Raw genomic sequence first — 27,825 nt, forward strand, 5'->3', positions numbered from 1 at the left:
TATCACGAATTTAAAAAGTGTCAAATAAGAAAATAAATGAATGGTCTGGAAATCAGGGAATTTTGAGAAAAGTTTTTAAACTATGCCGATGGCCTAATATTTGAGTTGGAAATAGGAATTCCCTTTGGGAATTCAAAAGTGGAAGAGAAACACTGTTGAGTGTGTCCTGTACCAAATTAGCTGTAGCTAAATCAGACAGAACAGTATGTGGCTGTTTATCCTCATCCAGTTGAGATTTACCTGTTCTAACTAATACTAGATGCTAACTCTATCCATGACATTAAAACTTTACTCAACTTAATTTGCAAGGGAAAAGTAAACAGGATCTTCACAGAAAGTGATTTCCTTGAAAAGTACCAGGAAAAAATAAAACAAAACTACTTTATCATCCCATGAATGACGCTTCTGATGTATCAGCAGGTGATTGCATTGACAATTGAGCTTTCAATTAAAAATAGGACAACAAAATACTTAGGGTTAAATATTTTATTTTATAAGAAGCCTTACACCAGGATCACTAAACATTTTGTGTATCACACAAATAAGTTACATTCATTCTGAGCTTTCATGCAGTTTTAAAAAAGTTAAATTTCTCAAAAAATAGTTTTCAAGTGAGTAATAAACTCTGCATAACCAAGCCAGAATTCTTTCACATCAATTAAATATTCCAGTTTTCCCTCCTGCTTTGACAGTACAGACAAAAGCCCCTCCAAATTTGCACTAATTAAATGGAGACTCACTGAAATTTCTGAGACTTTCTGAATATCTTGAATAACAGTAGTAATGCCTCAAAGCACAAGCGAGACCACCGAGCTGAGCTGCAAGAAGTGACACTTTGCCTGGGGAGAACACTGAAGTCTCTCAAATGAAAACCTTGTTGCACAGGGACAGACCACCACCAAGGAGCATGCAGAACACAAACAGGAGGCAGCAAACCTCGCATTCACAAGCTTCACTGCACCTTTTAAGGGGACACAGCATTTATGCAGTCTTCTACTATTTCAAAAAGGTAGTGATATACATCAGTCCTCCTAGCAATGTCAAGGGCCGTTTCATCCAGGTTGTTTTTCAGGTCTGGTTTCACATAGCGATTCATCAGCAAGAGTTCCAGGGTTTCTCTGCTGTTTTTGTTTCCTGCAGCGATATGCAATGGTGTCAGCAATCCGTTTGTCTGCGCGTTGATGTCTGCACCCTGCTGAAGTAAGAACGCGGCCACTTTTGTATTGTTCCACTTACAGGCGCTGTGCAGAGGCGTCCAGCCGTCCACTGTCTGCGCATGAACGTCCGCCCCTTGTGCAACCAGTTCATGGGCAATGTCCAAGTGCCCGCTGTAGGCAGCTCGGTGGAGCGGGGTGTACTGGTCTTCGTCCCGCGCATTAACTGGAGCCAGCTTTTCGGAAAGGAGCCTCCTCACTGTACTCAGCTATTTAAAGAAAACAGGTAATTTAATGTGAAACTCTGCAAACACGATGTATGGCTTTTACTGTTCTGAACTTCTATGAAAAAGCAATTTCTGTCACTCTCAAAAGGCTTGAGTGCAACTCAAAATTTTAAAATTAAACCAGTTATTGTTACTGAGGTGTTTTTTTTTGTGGGTTTTTTGTTTGTTTGTTCGTTCGGTTTGGGTGGGGGTTTTGTTTTGTTTTTAAAGAGATACAATATGAACATTAGTTCCAAAGCCTTAGGAGTGCCTTTACCTTCCACCTCCTCCCCATTCACCGTGAAGACACAAGTACTGTAGATGGACTTTATTTTTAATAAGCCTTACACCAGGATCACTAAACATTTTGTGTATCACCCAAATAAGTTACATTCATTCTGAGCTTTCATGCAGTTTTAAAAAAGTTAGATTTCTCAAAAAATAGTTTTCAAGGGGGAAATAAACTCTGCATAACCAACCCAGAATTCTTCCACGGTAGAAGTACTTGTAGACGGACTGTAGATGGAGCTTGTGCACGCAAGGAAGGCAACTAATGAAAACAGACATACACAAGGGCGTAATAAGCTGTGTAACAGGAATCTTGGTCGTCTCTCCCTTGCTTCCAAGAATAAAAAGCGCTTTTTTTCCCATAAAAAGATAGGAAAATGGTCACCCATTATCTGCATAGGGAGCTTTTCAGAAAATAAGATTTCAGGTACACCCTCTCTACCCTGGCTTATTCGCCATGATGGAAGAGCCTGGCACGCTTAAACTTATTTCAGAAGTTTAAGTAAAGCTGTTACTTTAATTTTGAATTACAGTCAAAGCTTTTGTTCTGAAAACTCATGGATCCAGAGATATTTTAGCACGCGTGGGCTACAAAGGAAGGTGTTTGACGCACAGTGGCTTCCAAAGCCAGTTCAAAATAGTTTAGGGAGATAAAGGAAAGTGGTGGTTAATTTCTGTTTGTGGATGAAACTGTAGATACCTGCTCAAAACAACATTCTTGTCTGTGATGCCTGTGAACAGAATAAACGCCTTACCCGGTTGTTTTCGGCTGCCCAGAGTAGCAATTTCTCTGGATTTTTTTCCATTTTTTTTTCTTGCGTTTCGTACCATTCCTCACTTCTTTCTTGTTCATCATCGTCATCATCAGACTGTCCTGACCAACAGCTCTGAGTTCCTACCGGGATCAAGTGCCTGTGCGTCTCCAGCAGTTCAAGCTGGTTAAAATTCTCCATAAAGTCATCGAACTGGTCGCTGTCATCATCGTCTTCATCGATTTGCTTGTCTTTATTCATTTTCAGTCAGCATCTGTAAGCAGCAGACACACAACGATATTTATAATAACTTTTACTGTTATCCATCCACTAATTGCCGACAAAAACACCGGACGGATGATGCAGACGTCGGCAACGCCACAAAGAGCAAAACTCGAGATTAAGTTCCTCCGTTAAGTCGGGCTCTGCCAGCTCCGCCGGAACCCCCAGTTAACGTCCGGTCTGGGCACGGCGAGGGCGCGGCTCAGCCGGTCTCTCGCAGCGCCACGCGTTTTATAAACAAAAGATTTTGAGAAAATACGAGACCCTGAGGCAGCACTCCCGCCTCTCCCCGGGAGCCAGCCCCGCCCGCCGCCCCTCGCCGCCCTCCCTTCCCCCTCAGGCCCCAAGCCGAGCCGGGCCCGGCCCGGGAGCACCGGTCTCGCTCCCCGCCGCGGGGGCCGCGCAACGGAGGAGGGCCCCGCCGCCACCCCGGGAGGGCCCCGCCACCCCCCGGCCGCACCTGCCGCCCCCCACGGCGGAGCGCCTCAGGGGCGGGGCCACTCCAGGGACGGGGCGGGGCCAGCCGCCGACGGACGGACGGACCGACGGACGGACGGACGATGGAAGAGCGCGCGCGCGCGCCGTAAGCGGGGCGGCTCTCGCGAGAGCGGCGGCGGAGGCGGCGGACGGGCCCCGCCCTTCCCGGCGCTATGGAAACGGCGCGCGGTGGCAGGCGACCGCGTGGGGCCGGGGGGTGAGGGACGGGTCCCGGGCGTTCGGTGTGGGACCGCGGCCTCCCTCGCCGCTCGGAGCGCTCCGCGCGCGGACTGCTGCCCCGCGCTCCCCGGGGGGAGTGGGCCGGCCGCCGCCGCCGCGCGCCGCCGGTGGCCCCGATGGCGCCGCCGCGCCCGCCCAGCCGGTCACGTTGTGCGGCCCTTCCCGGAAAGCCGCTCGTTCCTGGCGGGGCTGCGGGCCGGGCTGCGTTCCTGCGGCGGAGGCCCGGCGCGAGGGCGGCCGCGAGCGGTTAAACCCGGCGCGGGTCTTGCCTTGTCATGAGGTTTTTTGCAAGTGATAATTACCGGTAAAAGACCGATCGTTCGTCTCAGCGCGCCCTTCGTCTTAATTTGTTTCTGATTTTGTGTCTCAGGCACCTGTGAAGACAGAAACTGACTTCTGACCCGACTTACCGAGCTGTGTCCGGAGCCTTTTTGTGAGGAGTCTCGGCACAAAGATGAGTGCCATTAACTCGCAGTAAGCTCCTTTTCCGTGGCTCTGCGCTGTTTTCTCATATCACATAGCGAGTCTCCTGTGGGTTTGGAATGAGTTAAGGAGGACTCAGGTCATCATTTGTGTTTTCCCTCAGGTCCTTTCCTATAGGAAAGATGGGGGCAACCTGTTTAGCAAGGCCTGTTGTGACAGGACAAGGGGTAACGGTTTTAAACTGAAGGAGGGTAGATTTAGACTGCATATAAGGATGAAATTTTTTACAATGAGGGTGGTGTAACACTGGCACAGGTTGCATGGAGAGGCTGTAGGTGCCCCATCCCTAGAGACATTCCAGGTCAGGTTGGACGGGGCTCTGAGAAACCTGATCTAGTGGAAGATGTCCCTGCTCACTGCAGGGGGGTTGGACTAGATGACCTCTAAAGGTCCCGTCCAACCCAAACCATTCTATGATCATACTTGCGTTCATACATGTGTAGATTACTAGTGCAAAGAGAAAAATATTTGTTCACCAAGTCTTTTTAAAGGCAGAAAACATAGGAAGGATTCTTTGGTTTTTCAATAGATACTTCAGAGACACCATTGCAGCCCTTGAGTAGGCTGCTTGGGATAACCAAATCTTCAAACTGGTTGGTTTGGTGAAGTCCTATTTGCAATAATAATGAAATGTTTTGAAAATATTACAGGAATGATATTTTGAGTTTTACAACAAATCTTCTGTGTATTTAATGACTCTGGACAGAACAGGTTACCTTAATAAAGTCTGTGCTGAAATTCTTAAGTATATTGTTCTCTAGCACCAATTTTCCTGTCTTATTCAGGGATGATGAAGATACCTTTAAAATACTTATTGCTACTGATATTCATCTTGGCTATTTGGAGAAGGATCCAGTGCGTGGAAATGATACATTTGTAACTTTCAATGAAATTCTGGACCATGCTCAAAAGAATGAAGTAAGTATCACTTTTTGGAAAGTGAAGGAGTGAGACTGTAGAAAATACGTTCCAACCTGCCAGAAGCTGTAAAGCTTAGTCCTGGTGCAGTCTTCAGTAATCAAATAACTAAATCAAACCATTTATTGCAACCAGTTATGTTTCTGTTTTAGTGAAATGCCTGTTGCTTTGTGACAGCATTCTTACTGATTTCTGGCCCCGGTGGCATAACATGATTCCATGTTTTCAGGTTGCCTGTGCCAGTTCCAGTGGTATTTAGAGAGGGTTTGTTACTGCAAGAGGGGAAAATAACTGGGGAGAGTGAGGGTAATGATACAAAGTCTTCAGACAAGTCAGAAAGTAGGAAAAAAGTTATAAGCTTTAAAAATACTGTTTCTGGTTTTAAGGATTGGATGTTTATTGGTCAAATTAATGGTGATTTTGGAGAAGATGACTTTTTTTCCCTAATGCTTTTTCAAAAGTTAAATACATACAGAAACTGCAACTAGTACCATCTCAAAGTAATGTGGCGATAGCTACTAGTTTCCTCCCACTAGGTACCACAGCAATGAAAAGACAATGTGTCTCTTCATGCTTGTCAAAGAAAATGTTCAGGAGCTGATCCGGAGAGCCTTATTAAAACACTTCACTGATATTTTTTTTCAACAATATCAGTTGCTTTCTCCTATAGCTCTTCACAAATGGGTCTTCTTGGATTTGGTTTTGTTTTAATGAGTAATTTAGGTAAAGTTTGTTTTGTAAGGAAATGAAATATCACGTCTGCAACTACCAAGTCCAGATATAAGGAGCTGTGTGGAACTCCTTAGAAGAAATAATTTAAACAATTTACTTAGAAGTCTTTCAAGGTAACACAAAATGTGTGTTAAAATAATAGAGCTTTTTGTTACATGCAGGTGGACTTTATTTTATTAGGTGGGGACCTTTTTCATGACAACAAACCTTCCAGAAAAACAGTACACTCTTGTTTGGAGTCACTAAGAAAATACTGCATGGGTGATCGTCCTGTTCAGTTTGAAATTTTGAGCGATCAGGAAGTTAATTTTCATTATAGCAAGTAAGTATGTTCCTGTAAATTATGGCTTAAGGTTTGGCTTGTGTATTGGGCGAACGTGTTGTGATTCTTATGATTTATATCCTCCGTGACTGGAACCTTGGAGTTTTAGGCCTGTTTTTGTAGGACAGTTTGCAGGATGACTTCACGTGTCACCTTTCATAATCTAAGTCTATAAAGGAATGCACACAATATTTTGAGAAAGTTCTGAATGCGTTGTGACATTTGATACATTTTTGTAATACATAGTTTCTGTCCTGCAAGTACAATGCAAGTAAACCAATCTATATGAATTGCTGTACTAAAATCAGCAGCTCTTTGTGTGAAAACAAAGGTTGCACAGCCCAGTCTGCTGCTCTTGCATGTGCCACACGATGTGTTGTACAATTCTTTTCATATGCTTGCTCTAAAAAGACAGGATATTTTTGCTACCCTGTTCCCAGTGGGAAGTGCCATTCCCATCCAAGAGTAAGAATCTTCCTGTGCTGTGCAGCTTAAGCTTATTCATAGCCACCTCATACTCATCTGTGCTGCTACCGTGATGTATTTGTGATGATGTTAATTTGAATAGAATATTGAGAACTGTCCACAAATTTGCAGATACAGTTTAACTTTTTTTTTGTCTTCTTGTTCAGGTTTCCATGGGTGAATTATCAGGATAGAAATCTCAACATTTCTATTCCAATTTTTAGTATTCATGGCAATCATGATGATCCCACAGGGGTAATTATTATCATAATTGTACTATGCTGTTATACTACAAAAACAATATTGAAATAGTGACTTGTGTAGAAACACAGTTCATGGAGAACAGGCTAGTTTTAGTCAGTTGCTCCACTCTTCACATAAATATTTTGTGTATTTATAGGAATGCAGTTAATTAGCGATGAGTTAAGTGTGACATCAAAAAAGAGAATGGAAAGAAGTTAAGGGATCCATATGAACTACGTTTCAGTTCTTAATTTACTAGATTTCTGTCACTGAGAACAGAATCACGTTTCATGCCAGAGATGTCAGCCTTTCAGAAAGTTTATAAAACAAATTCTATCTGTCGAGACTGAAAGCTTTTTTTTCTTGAAGGGAAATTTTGATACTTTGACTTGTGCATATGCAATTTATATGCATCTTATATTTTCAGGTAAAACAATAATGATGAAATGCTAGTTTAAAAATCAACAACTGAAAGCAGGAAAAGGGGATTTAGAAAGCAGCAAAGCATGTGGGTTGAATTAATAATTTTGGATTTTATATCAGATAGCGGTGTGTCATGGAGATGAGTGTGTTAACAACAGAAGTTTAACTTCAGACCTACTGTGAAATAATTAGCTTCACCAGATAGTTTTCTGTAGTAGTTTAGAGACTTTGGATGTTTGGATTTTTTTGTTTTGTTTTTCTGAACGATTTAATGTTTAATTTTATGTTGTCAAAATGAAGTAAGACTTCTAAGGAAAAGGGATTTGCTTCTGTACCTGGGAGTTCTAAAAAAGAAAAGCTAATACACGTGGCGGGGGTTTTCAGCTGCAGAATTTAGGGAAAGATATTCTCTCTCCCTTTTGAGACTCTTCCACTGAGACTTAAAAACTAAATGTTCTGTTCAAAGGTTTTGTATTTGTTTCTTAATATTTTCTGCAGGCAGATGCACTGTGTGCGTTGGATATTTTAAGCTGCGCAGGATTGTTGAATCACTTCGGACGTTCAACTTCTGTGGAGAAAATAGATATTAGTCCCATTTTACTGCGTAAGGGTAGAACAAAAATTGCCCTGTATGGCTTAGGTAAGTATTAGTTTGCCAGACTGTGGCTGGACTGTTCATGTATTACTGAAGCTCAATAGGTCTATATTAAGGCAGAACAAACATGAAGGTCTATTAAAGCCTATCAGTTCTGTGGTAGTGTCAGTTTTCTCCTCCTGCTGCGTTGTCACTGGCTGACAGTTTTTTTCTTAGATTTTTTTTTTTTTTACTTTTAAAATAAATCCTTCAATAACTTTACTTCTGTACTTTCATTGCTCTTAAATGAACCCTGCTTAAGTTAGCCATAGGTAGTGCCTATGTATCGAGTCAGGGCAATCACAGTCTTAAATTCTCACTGTTGTGTATTAAGCTTACATCCTCGTGCTTGGGTAAAACTTAAACACTGCAGGTTCATGTGCCATTTTGGGTATATTTAAACACATAAACTGTCTGAGCAGAAACTAATGTCTGACATGTCTGTCTGATGTGGTTCATAAGTAACATCTGTCACAGGTAACCCCAGTTTCTTTGAAGAAACTTACGAAGAGTTTCATATTTTAAAGGTGTTCTATGGTGGATTTTCAGCTTCAGTTTGTCCCCGTTTTCTCCACTACCTTCCCTTCTACCCTCACTTCTTACTTAGAATAGTTATGTATGACTGCTTTTTGTATAGAGACGTTTACTATGAAGATCTTATTTTTTTCCCCTTATTTTATGTCCAGCCATGAGTGCTTAAATGCTTATTTCCAAGCTTAGCTAAAAGTTAAGTCCTAGTTGGCCATGTATTAATGTGTTTAATGAGATACTTTAAAAGCTTGCTAGATGTTCTAGGGTTAGTAGTGAGGGTTCTAATACCACAATATAAAAGTTTTCAAAAAGCATTTGAATTTTTAATACCCAAAATCATGACTTTCTAAAGTATGGGTATTGCTGCATGAAAATGCTCATGAGATATCTCTTTTGAGCTTGTGCCAGGATTATATTGACTCTTGACTTTCTCTGATTTAGAGAGAAGTTGTTCTTACACAAAATATGTAAACTCCATGTGGGATTTCATTGAAATACATGATGAACCCTGGGTGTGGATGGTTTGGGGTATAAACGTTGTTATACTATATATAATAAAATATATTGTTATAAACATCAAGGAAATAATCAGTGGCAAACAGTTCAGAAGTACTGCAGACTTTTTCCTGCTGTGTGGGAAAGCGCAGACTTTGCAGAATTAACAGTTTATTTCTTGTTTTGTAGAGAATGTCAGAATATGTGTAAGAGCTCCATCTCTACTCAGTAGTTTCCGTTTTTAGATGCCACCTTACAGTAAAACCTTCTTCTGTCAACAAGAAATAAAACACCTTCTAATGTTCTTAATTCTGTCCATAGTCAGTTGTTTGGCACAGAAAACTGGCAGGAGGTCTCAAACCAGATGTAGTTAATAAAACTGCTTTTTGCTGTTGTTTAAATGTAGATTTCATGTTAAAATATCTTATTTTCAGAAGTCTATCTAGTAAAATAGCTAATTTATACTTTGATCTGTTCAAAATCATAATCATGCCTCAGATTTCTTAGGTCATGAAGGTGAAGATTTGATCTTCCCACAAAGTTGAGTTCTTCATGTTCTTTTTAATAGAATTGCTAATCAAAGTGCTATAAAATAAAGAGTTGGTTTATCACACAAAAATGGTGTTTTGTCTTGTCCACTCCAGGAGCTATTCCAGATGAGAGACTGTATCGTATGTTTGTCAATAAACAAGTAACCATGCTGAGACCAAAGGAAGATGAAGATAGTTGGTTTAACCTGTTTGTGATTCATCAAAATAGGTAACAGTATTGCATGAACTCCGGTGACTTCTAAACTTACTGTGTTACTTCATTAAACTGCTGCAAAAAGGATAGGTGATAAAGGAGCTATGCTAGTTGGTGCTTCTTGTGAGTAGCTGGTTTCTTAAGATTTTTCCCCAATGAAAGAGTTGTTTTACAGCTCTTCTTACAGAAGAATCATAAAGGAAAAGAGTTGAAATAAGTTAGTAAGGAATGTTGGGAAGTCTCTTTGCAAACTCTTATAGTTAGGGGCAGTGAAGGGTTTGTTGTGTAAAATGCATATAATTGTATTGTCTGCTTGTTAGAGTTGAAAGATCATTAAACTTCATATTGTATTTTCTGTCCTTACTTGAACTGTAATTTGAGGAATACCATATCTTCACTTGCACTCTACAGTTTCACTTTAACAGAGGATAGGTAGCATGTGCTCTTTTTGCCTACACGCTTCTCCCAGCAGAGGTAGTTGGAACAGGCAGAGTTCTTTTCCCGATCCTTTCTTACAAGTTTTCCTGAATGAGAGTGCAGTCCTCATGTGCAAGTAATGGTGAGGCAGAAATACACAAATACAGCTCAGATAACCTTCTGTATTGACCTTTGTCCAGCAGGCTGAAGGAGCTCACTCCTCCTCCAAACCCTCTACCTTCTGGAAAGGGATGGGGAGTGGTGTATCCCTTGTCTGTTTGAGTGGCTTTTACCTCACCATTTGTTGGTAGATTTAGGTTAGATTTTTTGGAGGAAGTCCAGAGGAGAGCCATAAAGATAATCGGGGGACTGGAGCATCTCTCTTCTGAGGAAAGGCTGAGAGACCTGGAGAAGAGAAGACTGAGGGGGGATTTCATCAATACCTATAAATATTTAAAGGGTGGGTGTCAGGATGATGAGACTAGGCTCTTCTCAGTAGTGCCCAATGACAGGACAAGGGGCAATGGGAACAAGTTGAAACACAGGAAGTTCCACCTCAATATGAAAAAACACTTCTTTCCTGTGCGGGTGCCAGAGCAGGGGCACAGGCTGCCCAGGGAGGCTGTGGAGTCCCTTCCCTGGAGACATTCAAACCCCGCCTGGACGCGTTCCTGTGCCCCCTGCTCTGGGTGTGCCTGCTCAAGCAGGGGGGCTGGGCAAGATGATCTCCAGAGGTCCCTCCCAACCCCTGCCGTTCTGTGATTTAAGAAAAAAAAAGAGCCATGAGGTGCTGTAAAAGCATTCATATGCAAAAAACCCCTTGAAGTCTTGCAAGTCAAGTAAGAAGAAAAGGGGACACCCAAATAAAAAGAGGGGAGCGGAAAAGACTGAGCTAGGTAAGTTGCCTTTTTGTTTAACCAAACTCTTTAAACAATTGCGTAAGGATTAAATGTGAAAAGTACCTGATATGAAGTGTACATCAGATATTTTTTTCTGGAATTTTGTGTATCACTTTAAAGCACGCTGATGTTTTTCTCTTCCTTCACTCCTACCTTGTCTACCTGTGGCTGTACGCATCCTAATTATTTTTCTTTTTCTTGAACAGGAGCAAACACGGAGCTACCAACTACATTCCAGAGCAGTTTTTAGATGACTTTATTAATCTTGTTGTGTGGGGTCATGAACATGAGTGCAAAATAGCTCCATGCCAAAACGAACGGCAATGTTTCTATGTTTCTCAGCCAGGAAGTTCAGTGGTGACATCTCTTTCCCCCGGAGAAGCTGTGAAGAAGTATGTGATCTTTTCTTGTTTATCCCTTGCCTTATGTCTGTTGTGTGTTCTGCTGAGAAAGGATAAATATTTCTAGTCAGTGTGAAAGGACTTGTGTTATTGTGTGTATTAGCTTCAGGGTGTGACATAACAAATGAAGTAGGTGGAATCAGTGGCTGGAATAACTTTTTGCTTTATTTTAGAAGTAAATGAAAGTTACCTAAGAGAAGTTACACCCTAATAAATTGGAATACAATGAATTGTATCTATGTGCTTGTGTGTGGAATAAGCACGATCTAAATACAGTAGAACTGAAGTTTGTTGGGGCCAGACCTGAAGTACAGGTCCAAGAGTTTCCTATAGTTTTTAAACTTTTGTCCCTGAAAAGTAAACATGAACTTAAAATAAATCTTTATACCATAGTTCTCTTAAGTTTATCTTCTAGTAAGTTACCTTTCTCCTCCTAGACACATTGGTTTGCTGCATGTTAAAGGGAAAAAAATGAAAATGCAGAAGATTGCTCTAGAGACAGTGCGAACTTTCTACATGGAGGATGTTGTTCTAGCTGATCATCCAGATCTCTTTAATCCCGACAATCCTAAAGTCACTCAGGCGATACAATCATTCTGCATGGAAAAGGTAACTTGTAATTCTAACAGTATATGGATAGCAGTGTGTGGATGGGGAATGGGATCTGTGACTGGTTTTGGGACTGGAAGATAGCCCATATTATCAAGAGGGACTTAGGCAGTGTTTTTATAGGAAGCTAATTCCATGACATTCGCTGCAGCCTTGGCTTCCAGAGTCCTTGACTTGGACAGCTGATGGAAGTAGGCTGGAACTCCTTTATGGGGGTCCATATCATCCTTGTGCAAGAACTCACACCTATGTGTGGGGCAGCATCAAATGTGTACTTAAATAAATACACAGCATAAATACGTGCACCTAAACCCTGAGAGCTGGCCTGTGAAGTGGCAGAAGTAACTAAGCAGGTTTATTAATTGCTCTTGGTTCTTAGGTATCTTCCTGCTTTTCCCTGGAACTAGAAATTTAGCAAAAGATAATGGCTATGAAGTCAAATAGTATGAGTGATCAGTGACATAGGTACTGCTGGACTATGGTGTATCTGAAAGATAAGCCTTTTATTTGTGAATTTTTTCTCCTTCATTCTTACGGCTTTTGGCTGGATGCTGGTACATGTGTGTGTTCAGGAATGAGAGCACATCCTACCATTATTTCGTTTTATACCTCCCTCTGCAACTGGATGTATTGTAAGTTATACTTGAAGGGTTCAGGCATCTGTAAGAGAACAAAGTGGAACTGAATTTCTAATTCTGCTTCACAGGTTGAATTGATGCTGGAAAACGCAGAAAGAGAACGCTTGGGAAATCCGCGCCAGCCAGAGAAGCCTCTCATAAGATTACGAGTAAAAAATTGTTCAGTTTGGATTGCTTTGTTTTGAAACGTCACTGTGAAAAGTTTCAAAGCAAAGTTGTGCTTTTTGTATAAACACATAAAATCTCTTACTGTGTACAGGCGAATTTAAACCGCCCTCATACCATGATTCTGTTTACCTGGGGTATAACTAGTATTCTGTGGTAAAGTACGAGATTGGTCATAAGTGTACTTCACTGCTGGCCTGAGTAAGGGCGTCAAAAGCAGCTTATTTACAGAGAAGTTTTTCTTAAGCCATATTATCCTGTGTTCCTAACCTAATTTATGGGAACTTTCCTGAAGACTAGTAAATGAAACAAGTTAGGAACAAGTTACAGATTTGGGCTGTTATTAGCTATTCTGTTAATATTATTAGCTATGTTTATCCATTAAGTGTTCTGCATAGTATGGTAAAGCTTTAATTTTAGGTTGACTTACGTGTTCTTTTATTTTTCCTTTGAAGGCTAACAAACTCATCTTGATTTGTTTTCCTTTCTATTTCTGTTTATTTCACATTTACATTTTTCCTTTCCTCTCTTAGGTTGATTATACAGGTGGCTTCGAACCATTCAGTGTCCATCGTTTTAGCCAGAAGTACATGGATAGGGTGGCTAACCCAAAAGACATCATACACTTTTTCAGGCATCGTGAACAAAAAGAAAAAAATGGTAATTATAAAGGAAGGAATATTTTGCTTGCCTTGGTTTTCATTCTTCTTCCTTTTTGTTACCCAGCACTTGCAAAAGCTTGGTGTCTGCCATCTAATGTGTTACAGGAGGAGTAAAGATGCATAGTCTCATTTAAGTGTATATTTTGCACTAGTATTTCTGTTCTATTTCTGGGTTTGTCTAAAACTTTGATATTTAGCACAGCACCTCTGACAGTTGTTCATAAATAATTCCTTTTTCTTTGGCCTTAAACCTTATGGAGTTGCTTATAGTAATTCATATAGCCCCATAGCAGACTGAGTTACTCCATGATTCTAAGATAATTACCATGAAAGGCATTAAACATCTCACTCCTGAGGCTTCTCAGAATGAGGTGGTTGGCTTTGGGCACTCTGCAGGAAAAGAGATGGGTGTTTTGCTTTTTCCCTTTGTTTTTTTTTTTTTTTTTAATTTTATTGCTGTAGTAATTTATTTGTTTATACCTAAAATAGTAATGGAAGGGATGAGCTTGAGAGATGTTTGTATATTAAAAAAAAAAAGTCTGAATGTAGGACAGCATTTTGTTTGCCCTAATTAATCATGTGTATGAGGTGCCTTTGGCCTTGTCTGTTCCAGCTATGTCTCTATTCAAGCATTTGTGCAAAACAAATAATAGCTGTTACTATTGTAGCATTTCTCACTGTGCCTAGAATTTTTAATAAATGGTTAATAGATGTTGCCCAAATACTGGGTTTGTAATAGTTGCTAATGAAGATACAGCTTGCACAAGAACATACTGTGCTAAAAAACTGCTAATATTTCACAGAAGTACTCCAATTCCATTGACAGTTTTTACTTACACTGTCAGTTTTGTAAAGTTCAAAATATCACATGAATAAAAGCTGCTTTTAGTGACATTTTTAAAATTACGCTGTATTGATCTTGTTCTATTTTGCTTTGGTTTTTTTAATAGTTGTGTAATCTCATTAATGTTTTCGTAACACAAGATAGATTTGGTAGCTATCACCATGTTTCATCAATACATTTTACTTTTCCTACGTAACATGCATCTCAGCATCAGGGAGGGAATGTAAAAAGAATTCCACGGTTCTTTGCATTGCTTTATTAGATATCCTCTAATACAAGGGAGGTGGCTAATACAGCAGTCAGAATTTTCAGTACATGTGCACATAATGCTGTGGTTCAGTACAGGTGGTGTTAGGACCTCATGAGTTCAGAAGTCATTACTGTTTCTTTTGTCATAGCTGCTTCCATGACAAGGCTAACGAAACGTTTTGTGCTTGCATATGGCAGGTGACTGGAATCAGTCTGTAGTCACTTTATATTACTTTGCATGGTATGTGGGAACCTCAGTTGATGATCCCTTTCATTCTTCTGTCATTCTTATCTTGCTGCCTGAGAAAGGGGGGCAGCCTTAGTGAGCTATGAACGTTTTCTACTGAATATCAGTCAGCATGCTTTGGAGGAAAATTTCTTCTTTAGTCACAGAGTTACTTATAAAAAAAACCCTTGTCTCTGATGGGTCCTTCAATTTTCTTCCATTTGTGGTCTTTTAGAGTTCAATTACAATAACCTTCAGGACATAGCATTCAACTTAAAATTCCAGGCATTTGGTAGTTAGAAGAACACTTCGATCTGCAAGAGGTGGAAATTGTCTTGTACAATTGTTGCATCCATTATGCTTACCTGTGTTTCCAGGGAATAGACTCCACAGTTAGAACAAAAATCCTTTATGTATAAAAGGCACCACAATTCTTAAGAGGCCTCTATTAACCTTTCCTATTGCTGTCAGTGGGATGAGGTGCAAACGTGGGTGACAGTCCCACTGTGCTTTTCTGTTCTAGACAATGATCTTAATTTTGGAAAACTGGTTAGCAGACCTGCTTCTGATGGGATGACACTGAGGGTGGAAGACCTTGTAAAGCAGTATTTTCAGACAGCGGAGACGGTATCTTTCTACCTTTTATGGTTGTTTTTTTTTAATGGAATACAATCTTTTTTTATCTTTTTTTGCTTTCATAATGGAAGTAGTGTGCCCTGAAGAAACTCCTGATGTTCACCAAGAAGTACATTTATTTCCTATACAACTGTATGTATATGTCTTAGCTTAACAAGTAACTGTTGTATATGGGTTGTAGAGGGTATGTGAAAACATAACTCTTCATGTGAACTTGCAGTGTCTGCCCTGTACTAAATGTTGTGTCGTGTTCTTACAGGAGGAAAATGTGAGGCAGCATGCTCTGAGAGAGAAGCTACCTTAATTTACTATAGGGTCAATGTGAGACTGTATCATTTACCCTTACCAGCTGGCTTGGAGTAACCTCACTTTACAGTATATTTGTGTCCTCAGACATAGTGCAATTCCACATAATATTTAAAGTAGAGCTGGGAGAAGGAAGAGAGCCCCCCAATAGTTTGCTTTCTCCCCACCCTTTCATTAAACCTGCCTTTCCCAACATCAGAGCAGAGGTGAAAAATAATAATCAGTGAGTCAGACACCCAAATGCTTGCTCAAACAAAGCTTTCAGAAGTTACTTCAGAACGTGCTTTATAGAAAGTCCTTAGAGCAAGCATTCCTGAGGTAAAGATCCCCTAAATTTTATCATCTTGCATATTCTTAGATATATGTTAGGTGTCAGTATTCGCACGGCACAAATCATGACCTGGTAGGGCAATTTGCCTTCTGAATATGACAGGGAACCCAGGGTGACTAGTTCAGAAGTCAGTATTTCTTCAAATGTGTGCCACCCCTAAATCCCATGGGGAGGGATAGCAGTGTCAAAGACAGGACACTGTATTAATCTATGAAAAATAAATTTTGCTTTTAATTTCTTTTCTTCCCTTGTTCTGCAAAATTGTCCTTGTTACGCCATCATCCCAACTTATGTACGTTCTTGTATGAACAGCTGAGTTACTGGTCCCTGCTTCAGCAGCTCAACATCTATCTGTAAAGACTTGAAAGAATTTGTTGATGTTTTGGGGACGCTTGTAGTAGGGAGGTAGTACATTCTAAGTTAACATTGGCAATGAAAGAAAGAGGCAGGGGAAGGACATTGTGCCCCAAAATGGTGATAGGGTTCTTAAACATTGTGTTAAAATAATTTGTACTTCAGGCTTTGTTAGTCACCTGATCTTGTCTGATTAGAGAAAAAAAGAGAGTCTGTGGACCCTGAGGTGGCACAGCTGTAATTGGATACTCAAAAAATGTTAGAGCAAAAATGTCTAACAAGTACCAGACTCTGTTAAGTTCGCAGTGTTGGTGATAAGCTGAGGCCTAGGAACTAAATTCACTGCTATTTGCCCCTTTAGCAAGCTTTTTTGTTTTTTTATCTTTGGAAGAAAGCTTAATTGCTGAAAGTCAATGTGAACCTTCTGTATCATTATGATCAGTCACTCTTTTGAGATGCTTATCTTATTTTTTTGTAAACTTATTTTAGAATAGCTGTAAAGTTTACTCCTCTGTGCAGTATTGTTTCAGGGAAGGCTTTACCTTTCCGATGCAACCCTCAAAGCAGTTCCTAAAGGACACCTGGAAGGACCAAAAATCATTAATAAGCATATATCATGCTATTACTAAGAAATTATCTGTGCTGTAGTTTACAGACAAAAGAGGCTGCTATTTAAACATTACTGTCCATATGAAGGTTTCATTGTCAGAATGTCCTTTCTTACTGTATTGGGGAAGAGGGTAGAGAAGAGAATGGCTGCAAAGCACCACCAGCAGCATCTACAACTTTTACTAATTAGTGTCCATAGTAATATCTTAATGTAGAATATCATGATGAATATCATCTCACTTGATAAACATGTGAGAACTATTGATATTTACAGAACTGCATTTCAGTAGAGTAGACTTCTGCTTACTAGCTCTTAATGCTTCATAATAATAAATTGCTGTGCTCTGTAATTGCCATTTTTTAATGTTAGAATTTTATGGTAAAACTAAGTAATTTAGCATCTGTAATAATCAGGGCCTGTTTTTAAAAGTGTGTTTTATGTCTCTGCAAGTTGATCTTTAGTTTAAAATAGGGAGGGGAACTAGGAAAGAATACAGTTTGCCTTCTCTCTCAGCAATACATTTCAGACGAGTTACTTCAGATATGAGTAGCCTTGTAGTTTCTTTACTGTTTATGAAACGTCTTTGAGTCTGGAAAATACTCTCTTAAGTAGGTGTAACATGCTAGTAGCAAAAGAGTTGTAACTGTATTATGACGAGTAACATATCTGCTTATTTCTGTGCTTTTCTCTGATTGAACTCTTCACGTTACTGGTTTTGGAATCAACTAAATGTAATATTATTTACCCAAAACAGCAGGAACATCACACGCTCTCTTTGATGGCAGATACTTCTTAACAAAATCTTTTCCCCAATTATAAAGAAACTACAGCTTTCACTTCTAACTGAAAGAGGAATGGGAGAAGCAGTGCAGGAGTTTGTGGACAAAGAGGAAAAAGATGCCATAGAAGAGTTGGTGAAATTTCAACTGGAAAAAACGCAGAGGTTTCTTAAGGAGCGTCGCACTGATGCAGAGGAAGAAAAAATAGACGAGGAGGTAATGTTAATTTCTGTTAACGTTAATTTCTTGAGAGGTCAAGACAGTAGAAAAAACAGCGCTCAAACCTGGTTTAATTGATTTGCCTGTGTGTGGAGCATCTGCAACTCTTCCCTCTAGTCATTTTCTGGAATTAATAAATATGGTGATGAAGTTTCAAATACATAGTTTAAAAGCTTATATGGAAAATGGGGGTTTAGGTATGCTTATACTGATTCTCACTTTATCTGCACACACATGCTTAAAAAAGCTCTGTCACTCTAATATATAGAGAACTATATATATAAATATTTACTGTGAGAAAGATGGTAGATATAATCTCTTGTTAGCTTTTTCATATTGGCTTAGGGATGAGTACAAGAACAGGGCAAGCATAAAGGAAGCTTAGCCTTCAGGTGCTCTACTAGCCTCTAAATGCTTGCAGTTTAGGGTCTTCCAGAGGCAAACCTGGTTCATGAGTATCTAGTAACCCTTAATACACCTCTCTGTCAATTTGTTGAGCTTCCACATGAGCCTGTGTATTCAGTTGTAATGTTCAAGAATTGTATGACAAGTTGTTCTGCAGCTTCATTGTGCACTGTGTCCACAATTTGATGGGGGGAAGAAGGTTGCAGCTCATGGGGGGTAGAGGGGGGTAGCGTCTGTTGGTCTTTTGGACTAATATAATCTTTCCCTCTCACCCATCGTATCTTTTTCCATAGTTCACAAGTTGAGCTATCTTAGTTGTACATGCATTGCAATATTTATTTCTTCTCAGTATTGTTTTCTGTCTTGCTTCTTCATCTCTACCCATTCTTTTCCAGTTATTCATAGAATGCTTTGGGTTGGAAAGGACCTTAAGGATCATCTAAGGCCAACTTCCCTGCCATGGCCAGGTACACCTTCTACTACACCAGGTTGCTCAAAGCCCCATCCAGCTTGGCCTTGAACACTTCCAAGGATGGGGCATCCACAGCTTCTCTGGGAAACCTACTCCAGTGCCTCGCCACCCTCACATTGAAGAATTTCTTCCTTGGATCTAATCTAAAACTCTATCCTCTTTCAGGTTAAAGCCATTACCCCTTGTCCTATCACTACAGGTTCTGGTAATAAGTCCCGCTCCAGCTTTCCTGTAGGCCCCCTTCAGCTACTGGAATACTGCTCTAAGGTCTCTCCAGAGCCTTCTCTTCTCCAGGCTGAACAACCCCAACTCTGTCAGCCTGTCCTCATAGGAGAGGTGCTCCAGCCCTTGGATCATCTTCGTGGCCCTCCTGACTTGCTCCAACAGGTCCATGTCCTTCTTATGTCAGGAGCCCCATTGCTGGATGCAGTACTGCAGGTGAGGTCTCACGAGTGTGGAGTAGAGGGGGAGAATCACCTCCCTTGACCCGCTGGCCACGCTTTCTCTGATGCAGCCCAGATAGCCAATCAATTCCTGGGCTGCAAGTGCAGATTGTGGCCTCATGTTGAGCTTCTCATCAACCAAGACCCACAAGTCCTTCTCCTCAGGGCTGCTGTCAGTCCATTCTCTGCCCAGCCTGTATTTGTGCTTGGGGTTGCCCCAACCCTTGTGCAGGACCTTGCGCTTGGCCTTGTTGAACTTCATGAGGTTCACATGGTCCCACCTCTCAAGCCTGTCAAGGTCCCTCTGGGTGGTATCCCTTCCCTCTAGCACGTTGACCGTCCCACACAGCTTGGTGTTGTCAGCAAAGTTGCTGAGGGTGCGCTCAATCCCACTGTCCATGTTGGCAACAAAGATGTTAAACAGTGCCAGTCCCAATACTGACCCCTGAGGAACACCACTCGTCTCTGGTCTCCACTTGGAGCCATTGACTGCAACTCTTTGAGTGTGGCCATCCAGCCAATTCTGTACCCACCATCCATCCAGGGTCCATCCATCAGATCCACGTCTCCAATTTAGAGGCAAGGATGTTGTGCGGGACAGTGTCAAATGCTTTGCACAAGTCCAGGTAGATGATGTCAGTTGCTTATCCACCAACGCTGTAACCCTGTTTTACAAGGCCACCAGGTTTGTCAGGCATGATTTGCCCTTAGTAAAGCCATGTTGGCTGTCTCCAATCACCTCCTCATTTTTCCTGTGCCTTAGCGTAGTTTCCAGGAGGACCTGCTCCCTGATCTTGCTGGGCACTGAGTTGAGGCTGACTGGCCTGTAGTTCCCTGAGTCCTCCTTTTTTGCCTTTTAAAAATGGGGGTTATGTTTCCCTTTTTCCAATCCATGGGAACTTCACCAGTGTGCCATGACTTCTCAGATATGATGGATAGTGGCTCCCTTAATCTGCCAGTTCTCTTGGGGCCTGCAGATGCATCTCCTCAGGTCCCATGGACTCGTGCACCTTTAGGTTCCTTTGATGTTCTCAAACCTGATCGTCTCCTACAGTGGGTGGTTCTTCATCCTCCCAGTCCCTGCCTTTGCCTTCTGCGACTTGGGTGGTGTGGCTTGAGCACTTGCAGTGTTCATATTTCACTGTCCCTTATTGGCAAATTATGTATACTCCTCTTCTTTTGAACATAGCATCTCCTACTTTTCATCATGTCCCAAGCTTTTTTTCTGCCCCTGTGATGTAGCTTCAGTTACTAATAGAATGTAAGATTCTTAAACTGTAGGACAGCATGAAAAGGCTCTAAACAAACTGTTCAGTTATTCTTGCGCTCTTCTTTGCCTTTCACATGAGCTTGATTTAATAATTCCTTGATCAAGACTACTCACTGTGTTTTTATTATTGTATGAAATATTGTATGACATAAACTGTTGTTTTGATAGGAATTCTTTTTTTATTTAGGTGCGAAAATTCAGGGAGAGCAGAAAAAGGAATACCGAAGAAGAGGATGAGGAAGTTCGTGAGGTAACCAGTTTAAATTTTCAATATAGGCTAAGGAATGGAATGGTGACTTCTGCATATGAATGAAGTCACTTAGCAATACTTCAACATTGTCTTTGCCAAAATGTGCCTGTCTACCTAGGGAAGATTAATAAGTTCATTTTTTTAAAATCTTCCTTGGTCTAGTACATGCCTAAGCTACTGCCCAGTTCGGGTTTTGAGATCTCTCTTCATTGTGCAAATTTGTGAACCTGAGTGTTCCATTGGTTTTGCTTTGAACTGAGGTAAGACCACACAGGTGACCTTCAGAGATCTGTCAGCTTAAACTATTTGTGATACCATCACCAGTGGACATATCAGTCAATACAGCCGATCCATATTACTGGAACAAATTGGTATTATTGGTAAACCTTTACATACTATTGTCCTCATCAGCAATCTTAGTCTTAGATCTCCCAGAGATTCATATCTAGATTGCATATGTCTTTTCAAAGAGAATTGCCAACCACTGACAGCATTGCTGCTTCTTTGTCTTTGCAAGCTATGTGGGACTGGAATGAAATTTTGAGAAAAAGGACACCTGGGGTGAGATTCAATTCTTCTAATCTGAGATATCTTCACGTGAAGTAGTTGTCTTAAGCACCCACTGTCATCTATGAAGATCAAGTCGATGGAGCCCAGAGAGTGCTTCCTCAGAGCAGATGTACATAGCTGACATAGGATGACCTGAAGTGTTCATCAAACTCCACTCACAATGTATCATATTAACTAGCTCCAGTCTGTTATCAGAGCTTAGCGAACTATTTTGTATGTACACATCTAAATTGAATAGACTAAATACTGTCCTGCTTTTTGACAGACTTTCTTGCCTTCCATAACTCTGTGGATTTGGGTCTTCTAAGCGTCAACGGTTTAGAATTGTATGTCACAACTAGGATTTAACACTGGTGCATTTAATCATTTAAGCTTCTTTTTCCTATAGCACTTCTTGTTCCATTTCAGGCAATGACCAGGGCTAGAGCTCACAGATCTGAGGATGCAATTCTTGTCGCAGCCTCCAGTGATGAAGAACCCATGGATACAGGGATGAAAGGTACAGGTGATTCAGATGATGGCCTTCTTGTGACACTGAGCCGAGGAAGGGGTCGGGCAAGAGGTGCAAGGGGACAAAATTCAACAGCAAGAGGCTCTTCTCGAAGGGGAAGAGGTAAGAAAAACATCACATTCTTTGTAATGCAGTTACTGACTTTTTTTCTTTAAAAGGCAACTCTCTTTTGATGCTTCCATCAAGCGGAAATTTGTTGCTTAAGGTTGCCTACTAGAAAAAAATTATTCACCAGTATTTTTGGTGTCATATTACATACAGTTGGCTGCCTTACAACACTTAAGTTGTGACTCTTTCACAGGGTGGTTAAAAGAAAAACAACTTGCTTCCCAGCTATGGAAACAGTAGACTCTTAAAAGATGCATTATGGGGAAGGTCTGTGCAGTGAAGTGCATGGATAAAACTTTGTTACTGCTAAAGGTAATGCATTTGATCAGTATAGAGAGGAGGTGCAGATTGTCCCTATCCTAATGCGATTTACAGGAGACTTCATTGTTTCTAGTGACTGAGAAAATGGGAAGAGTTTCCTAAGCAAAATGAATTAAATAGCTCCTTGGCTATGTGTGATGGTGCACTCTACAGGGATAGTGGTGCTTCTGTTATATATGTACTTTCTTCCATTATATATATATATATATCTCCATAAGTAAAAAAAGAGAAGATGGGGTCTTGCAGTAATATACTCCTTTGAGTTGTCTCAGCAATATGCCCAAAGGTCTAAGAGCAGGATGAGTTGAAACAAAGGCAGTCATCTTAGGACTGATTTGGTTAGTGCCTTTAAACTAGTTCTACGAGCACGTGCTCCAACACTGTGTGATCCCATCAGAGCAGGGGCATGTGTGGTAAGAGGCTGCGCATGTACAGCTTTGAACACTTGGCCCAGAGCAGTTCTGTGTGTAAGGAGGGCTTTGATTCAAGGAGGAAAGTGAAGGAATAAAGAGGAATGGAGGTTTTTAAGTGACTTCCCACTCAGTAATGATAGACTAAAGCGGGGAAAAAATATAACCACTGAACAGATTTGCGTGTTGTTTATTATTCCTACAGGAAGCACGAGCCAAGAATCAGCTACTAGCAGCAGGACCTACAAGCCAGTATCCATGCCTGCCAAGAATATGTCTATCATGGATGGTAGGCCTTCGATCTGTCCATTATTCCAGTCTGCTTTCTCAGATTGTAATGAAGGTGTTTATGTAATGATGAAGTGCCTTAATTGCCTTTTATTTCCGTTAGTCCTATTCAGCTGTGAGAGATTCTTTTGGTTCTAATGAAATAGAATAACTAACAGTTATGAGAGAAAGAAAAATGGGTGGGGAAGAAAAAGAATAGTGATACCCTGCTGTCATGGGCTAAAACAAAATGTGTCAAACTTTTGACTAGAACTGGAAATAGGGAGCATCTAACTGTACGCAGTTTCTTAAGGAATAAGTATAGAAGGAATGTGGTTTAATAGCATCTATTTTGTGCAGAATATTCCTCAGTGGATAAAAAGTTTAACCTTGATTGATGTTTACAAGTTAGTAAGCTTTAATGCAAATCCATTTAGTCTTACATTGTAGCAAGATTTAGAAATGCTAGTTTTTACTAGTGAAGAGAAACTTATCTGTGATTTAACCTGCGATTGTGAGAGTAGCCCTTCTTTGCTACAGAGGACAGGAGCTGAGGAAACAACATAGGTAATCTGAGTATTAAAGAAAAAAGTACTGCTCACAAGTCTATACATGAATCCCATGCAAAATACCCAAAGGTAGAGTGAGTTTCAAATTAATCAGCAAACTACCTAAATATTAAATAGGTCAGCAAATGACCCAAAATACTGCAGAGAAATCAATTTTAGCAGATCTGTTGATGTCTGAACTGTTAGACATACAGGAATATCAATTGTAGTAATATTTTTCTCTTCCTCTTAACCAAAGTTACTGAAGGTTTTTCAGCCAGAGTGGGAGGCACCTGCTGCTGCACAGAGGGTTAGATCCCTGGGTTGTTAGACTCTAGCAAAGGCTTAATTTATGTTTTGGTTTGGGTTTGGGGGGTTTTGCTTGTTGTTTTTACAGGGTATTTGCAGAGGAAATGCATGCTAAGTAGGTCTTAAATAAAAAGATGATAGAATGTTGTTTGCATTTTCTTATGTGAGCACTTTAAAAATATGACATTTCTGTTATTCTAGCCTTTAGGTCTTTGAAACCAGAGCCCCCCTTGAAGTCACCTAAATCTTACTCTGAGGTAAGAAGGAGCTTGCATGAGTGAAGTTGTGCTGCCTTTTGCTGTCTTCTGATTTGAAAAATAAATATACAGTCGAAATGTTAGCCTAAACCAGCAGATGTTCCCAAGTAACAGTTCCAGCAGTAAGTTTCTGCATGTTATTTTGTAGTGCTTTTGTACCCTTTTTTTGGCATGGGGTTTGTCTCAGAAAAACAAAGACCGTGTTTTATTTGTGACCGTAGTCTAAGATACAGAGTGTATATACCTGAGTATTTTGGGGGTTTCTGCAAGATCAAAGACCTGAAGAGCAAAACTTGTGCTGTATTTGCGCAGTGTACAGTTCTAGCCTGGAGCCCTGCCCAGTGTATATTATAAGTAGGTATATAGTTGGAAAAAATCCCAAAGGTTCTATGCTATAGTACTGTAGTATTGTGCACTATATCTCTGTAAGAATAAATTCTGTGAAGAAATTCTGTGAAAAATATGTAATTTTTTCAGGATATTATAGATGATGACTCTGATCTGGAAGACATTTCTATTGTTCCTTCTTCCAAAGTAAATCAAAGGTCAGTATGTCGGTATGTTTACTGCATGAATGCTACCATGACTGCCTTATTTCTGGCTGACAGTCAGCAGAGTCCAAGGATTTGATCCACTGCCTGAAAAAAACAGATTTTTAAAAGAAGTCATAACACTACTTAGAGAATTTATATAAAATTTTATCTATTAATGTGTATGATCTTTCTATAACAATAAATTGGTCTGATTGACATACGCTAGGTCAGAGCTTTACAATTAATATGTTAGTTTGAGAATTTGAGTTGTTCTACTTACTTAATCTCTGTATTGGTGGTCCAAATTTAAGTTGAAGGGAAAGTTATTGGAATATCTGGTAACTGAGAACATGCTGATGCCCTTTTTTCTCTTTGTATGTTTCAAGGTTGTCAACTACATCTTCACTTAGTAAAAGAGGTTCACAAAGCCAAACATCTAGAGGAGTTGATTTTGAATCAGATGAGGTATGGTATATAGTGGTCTTTTTTTCTCTTGTCTTGTGTAAGTTTCTGTTTGAATAAATGGATATTTGAATAAACTTTTTCAGAGGAAAATTATTTTTTTTCCCCACTAACAGGGCTAGATTATTGCAACCAGCTTTAATTAGAATATATACATAATCACCAAAAGTAAGGCTAGAAGGGACCTTAGTAAAATATCCAGTCCTTTTTCCCTTCAGTTCTTAATCAGTTAACTGTCATTCCTGGAATGTGTGGAATAGTTAGAGGTTTTTTTGCCTGGGGAAGAAAGTTATCTTAGTTTCTTCTAGTATTTGGCTATGTCCTTTCATTTGTTTATGTATTTTATTCTTGTACAAAGGGAGAATTTTGGGTTTTTTGCATTTAAAAAAGGCTATTTTCCAGGGCACTTTATTGTTTTATTGTTGTAAATACACGTCAGAAAAAATTAAAACACTATCAAGTTTAAGGTGTCTGTTCTTGTGGTATGTAATTGAACTGCTAGGAAATGGTTTCTTCCATATTTAAACAAGTAGAACTTTATTCACAGCTTTGCACTGAATAAAATACACATTATACGATCATGCACTGTGCAGTTTGTTTTCACAGACTAGCTGCGGTCATGTATGATCAGGGTCCTAGCATTAACAGTGTCAGGTGTTGGCTGCTTCAGAGAAAATGTTACCTTCTTGTCCCATTTCTCCGCTGTGCTCTCTCTTCTATTTGTACCTGAAATACAAAACTATGTGTTTGCTTGAACGTGCAAAAAGAAACAGTATTTTTGATTCATGCAAATCTCAGTAAATTATGTGTGATATGTGCTGCTCATAATGACAGCATTTTCCTAGGTCACACCTGAAATACAGGTTGTTCCTCATTTCAGAGAGCTGTTCTGATCATATTGGTGTAAACTCAGTTTCTGTTCTCTGCACACTCATGATCTGGACTTCTGGATCAATGGATAATCTATTTCATATCAAAACCAACAAAAACAGGGTCTGTCAGAAAACATAGAAAAATATGACCAGGCTTTCTAGTTTTATTTAGAGGTGACTTTACTTTTTATGACTCAGAATGCATGCTATTTCCAGTAATGCTTATCTGTTTACAAATTGCAGGATGAATTTGATCCATTCAAAAGCAGTGTGACATCAAGAAGAACTAAGTGATTTCTGGCTCGCTATACAAGAGAGACTGAAAGTTAGTGAAGAGAATGGAAAGCAGTTTGTAGGGCATTCTATACATGACAGTTCTCTGTAAATGACAGCTTGCCTTCAATTTTCACTTCTATGAAATGTGGTTGTTTTTTTTTCAGTGGCACCAAATTTGGTATAATTTGGGTGTTGCGTTGGTTGATGCATTAGACCACGGTGTCCAATATTCTGAAGTACTGTCTGAAACTGCAAGTTCTTTCTAAAACTTCTAAAAGCCCATTTTCTTTCTGGGATGATAATGTAAATAACAGTTGTATCTTTTAGAGAAAAATCCATCTTTGGGGCATGAATTTTGCAAAGGAGTGAATTCATAGTAGTATGCAAGTATGGATGCGGGCACGGACTCGGTCAGCATAACAAAACTTGTACTTACTTTCAGTTTTCTACAGATACTGTTGAAAACACTGAAGAGTAATAGTTTGACCCAAAAATAGGCTTTTGGTATTGAAACTGGAAAATATTCTAATAGTTTCAACGCTACTAGGAAAACTAAACTCACTATTGCACTGTTATTGAATGTCATAGTATACAGAAATGAATTCTGCTCTGTAATTCAAGAAGTGCCAGAGACTTCAGACTGAATTCCATTGTCAGCTTTTACCCTGGAAATCAGGTGCAAGGGCTAGAACCTTAGAGCTTCACAAGGAAAGCTGCTGGAAGAATAAAGCAATGGGGCAAGTAAAGGGCAGGACATTACCTCTTACCTTTTTCTTAGCTGACATTTTTCAGGTATCTGTTTCCTCAGCCCACTGCTTCAGTATCCCTCCTAAAATGTCATCATTATTTTCCAAATATTCTTCAAATGAGGCTGTTAAAATACAGTGTTGTATTCACAGTGGGGGAACCACTCCTTCTGTTGAAGGGACCAAGACCTAGACCTGTTCCTCCTCCTCTGTTTCCACCTCTGTACACCCCAGTCCCCAAAAAGTGCTGTTCTAAAGCTGTGGCTGTTAGAGCTGATCAAGGAAAAGGCCGGAAGAGTTCGTCAGCTCTCAGAGAAGCACTAAATACGTTGAGCAGCTGCAGCCATGCCTTAGCATTTTTACTTTCTCCTCCAAAGAGATGGGATTGGGCAGTTGTGTTTCTCTGACTCTCGCAGGACATGACTGTTGTTACTTTGCCTGCCTATATGCTGTAGCAGGGAATCTAAATGAGCCCTGAGCTTCCTGAAGATGTTCATAAAAATGACCAAGGCCTTCAAATTTCTAGTGTAGAGCTTAGTAGTAACTTACAAAGCAGTTCAATCGCTTAAGGTATCAGTGAATAATTTGGTAGTCTGGCTCTTCCCTTTCATTAAAGGCTGTCAAAGCTGTATTGTTACCTATGCAATTTAAAAGCTGCTGTAACTACCCTTCACAATGAGGGTTTAGATTTTTTTTTTTTTTAATAAACTATTTCTGTTAAGTAAGTTGTGAAAGTCATAAGGACTACTTTGAATCTGAGGGGTTCAAATTTTTAAAACAGTTTGCTGCTTTATGTTGTTCTCTGCATGGATTTGTTCTGGCTGGGGTGGAGTTAGCTTTCCTTGTAGCAGCCCATGCAGTGCTGTGCTCCGCATTTGTAGCTGGAATGGTGCTGATAGCACCCACACCAGTTTTGGCTGCTGCAGAGCAGTACCTCACAGCGTCACGGCTGTCTCTGCAACACCCCTGCAAAGGCCACTGGGTGGGGGTGGGTGAGAGGT

At 40.3% G+C, this 27,825-nt stretch overlaps 2 protein-coding genes across 6 annotated transcripts; one reads left to right on the forward strand and one right to left on the reverse strand.

Annotated features, from left to right (window-relative positions):
- Positions 1-471: 471 nt before the first annotated feature.
- ANKRD49 (ankyrin repeat domain 49) lies at positions 472-3,319 on the reverse strand. Of its 3 annotated transcripts, none has more exons than XM_064441356.1 (3): positions 3,203-3,319; positions 2,464-2,734; positions 472-1,423 (listed from the first exon to the last, which is right to left on the reverse strand). In XM_064441356.1, exons 2-3 carry the CDS (start codon positions 2,719-2,721, stop codon positions 965-967), a joined length of 717 nt encoding a protein of 238 aa, XP_064297426.1. In that variant the 5' UTR covers positions 2,722-2,734; positions 3,203-3,319; the 3' UTR covers positions 472-964. The 3 variants fall into 3 exon arrangements, with proteins under 3 accessions (XP_064297426.1, XP_064297428.1, XP_064297427.1); XM_064441358.1 differs by lacking the exon at positions 3,203-3,319 and adding an exon at positions 2,811-3,028; XM_064441357.1 differs by lacking the exon at positions 3,203-3,319 and having other exon boundaries at positions 2,464-2,804.
- Positions 3,243-27,549, forward strand: MRE11 (MRE11 homolog, double strand break repair nuclease). 3 transcript variants are annotated; one of them, XM_064441354.1, is made up of 20 exons: positions 3,243-3,325; positions 3,830-3,933; positions 4,728-4,860; positions 5,754-5,914; positions 6,547-6,634; positions 7,544-7,685; positions 9,350-9,464; positions 10,972-11,157; positions 11,604-11,775; positions 12,482-12,562; positions 13,112-13,238; positions 15,083-15,186; positions 17,618-17,791; positions 20,572-20,634; positions 21,613-21,817; positions 22,760-22,843; positions 23,880-23,935; positions 24,413-24,480; positions 24,855-24,933; positions 26,046-27,549. In XM_064441354.1, the coding sequence occupies exons 2-20, from the start codon at positions 3,914-3,916 to the stop codon at positions 26,094-26,096; spliced, it is 2,109 nt and encodes a 702-aa protein (XP_064297424.1). In that variant the 5' UTR covers positions 3,243-3,325; positions 3,830-3,913; the 3' UTR covers positions 26,097-27,549. The 3 variants fall into 3 exon arrangements, with proteins under 3 accessions (XP_064297424.1, XP_064297423.1, XP_064297425.1); XM_064441353.1 differs by having other exon boundaries at positions 3,310-3,436; XM_064441355.1 differs by lacking the exons at positions 3,243-3,325; positions 3,830-3,933 and having other exon boundaries at positions 5,773-5,914.
- Positions 27,550-27,825: the final 276 nt, after the last annotated feature.

This window comes from Phalacrocorax carbo, chromosome 1 (genome assembly GCF_963921805.1).
Source record: "Phalacrocorax carbo chromosome 1, bPhaCar2.1, whole genome shotgun sequence".
Taxonomy (NCBI): Eukaryota; Metazoa; Chordata; class Aves; order Suliformes; family Phalacrocoracidae; genus Phalacrocorax; species Phalacrocorax carbo.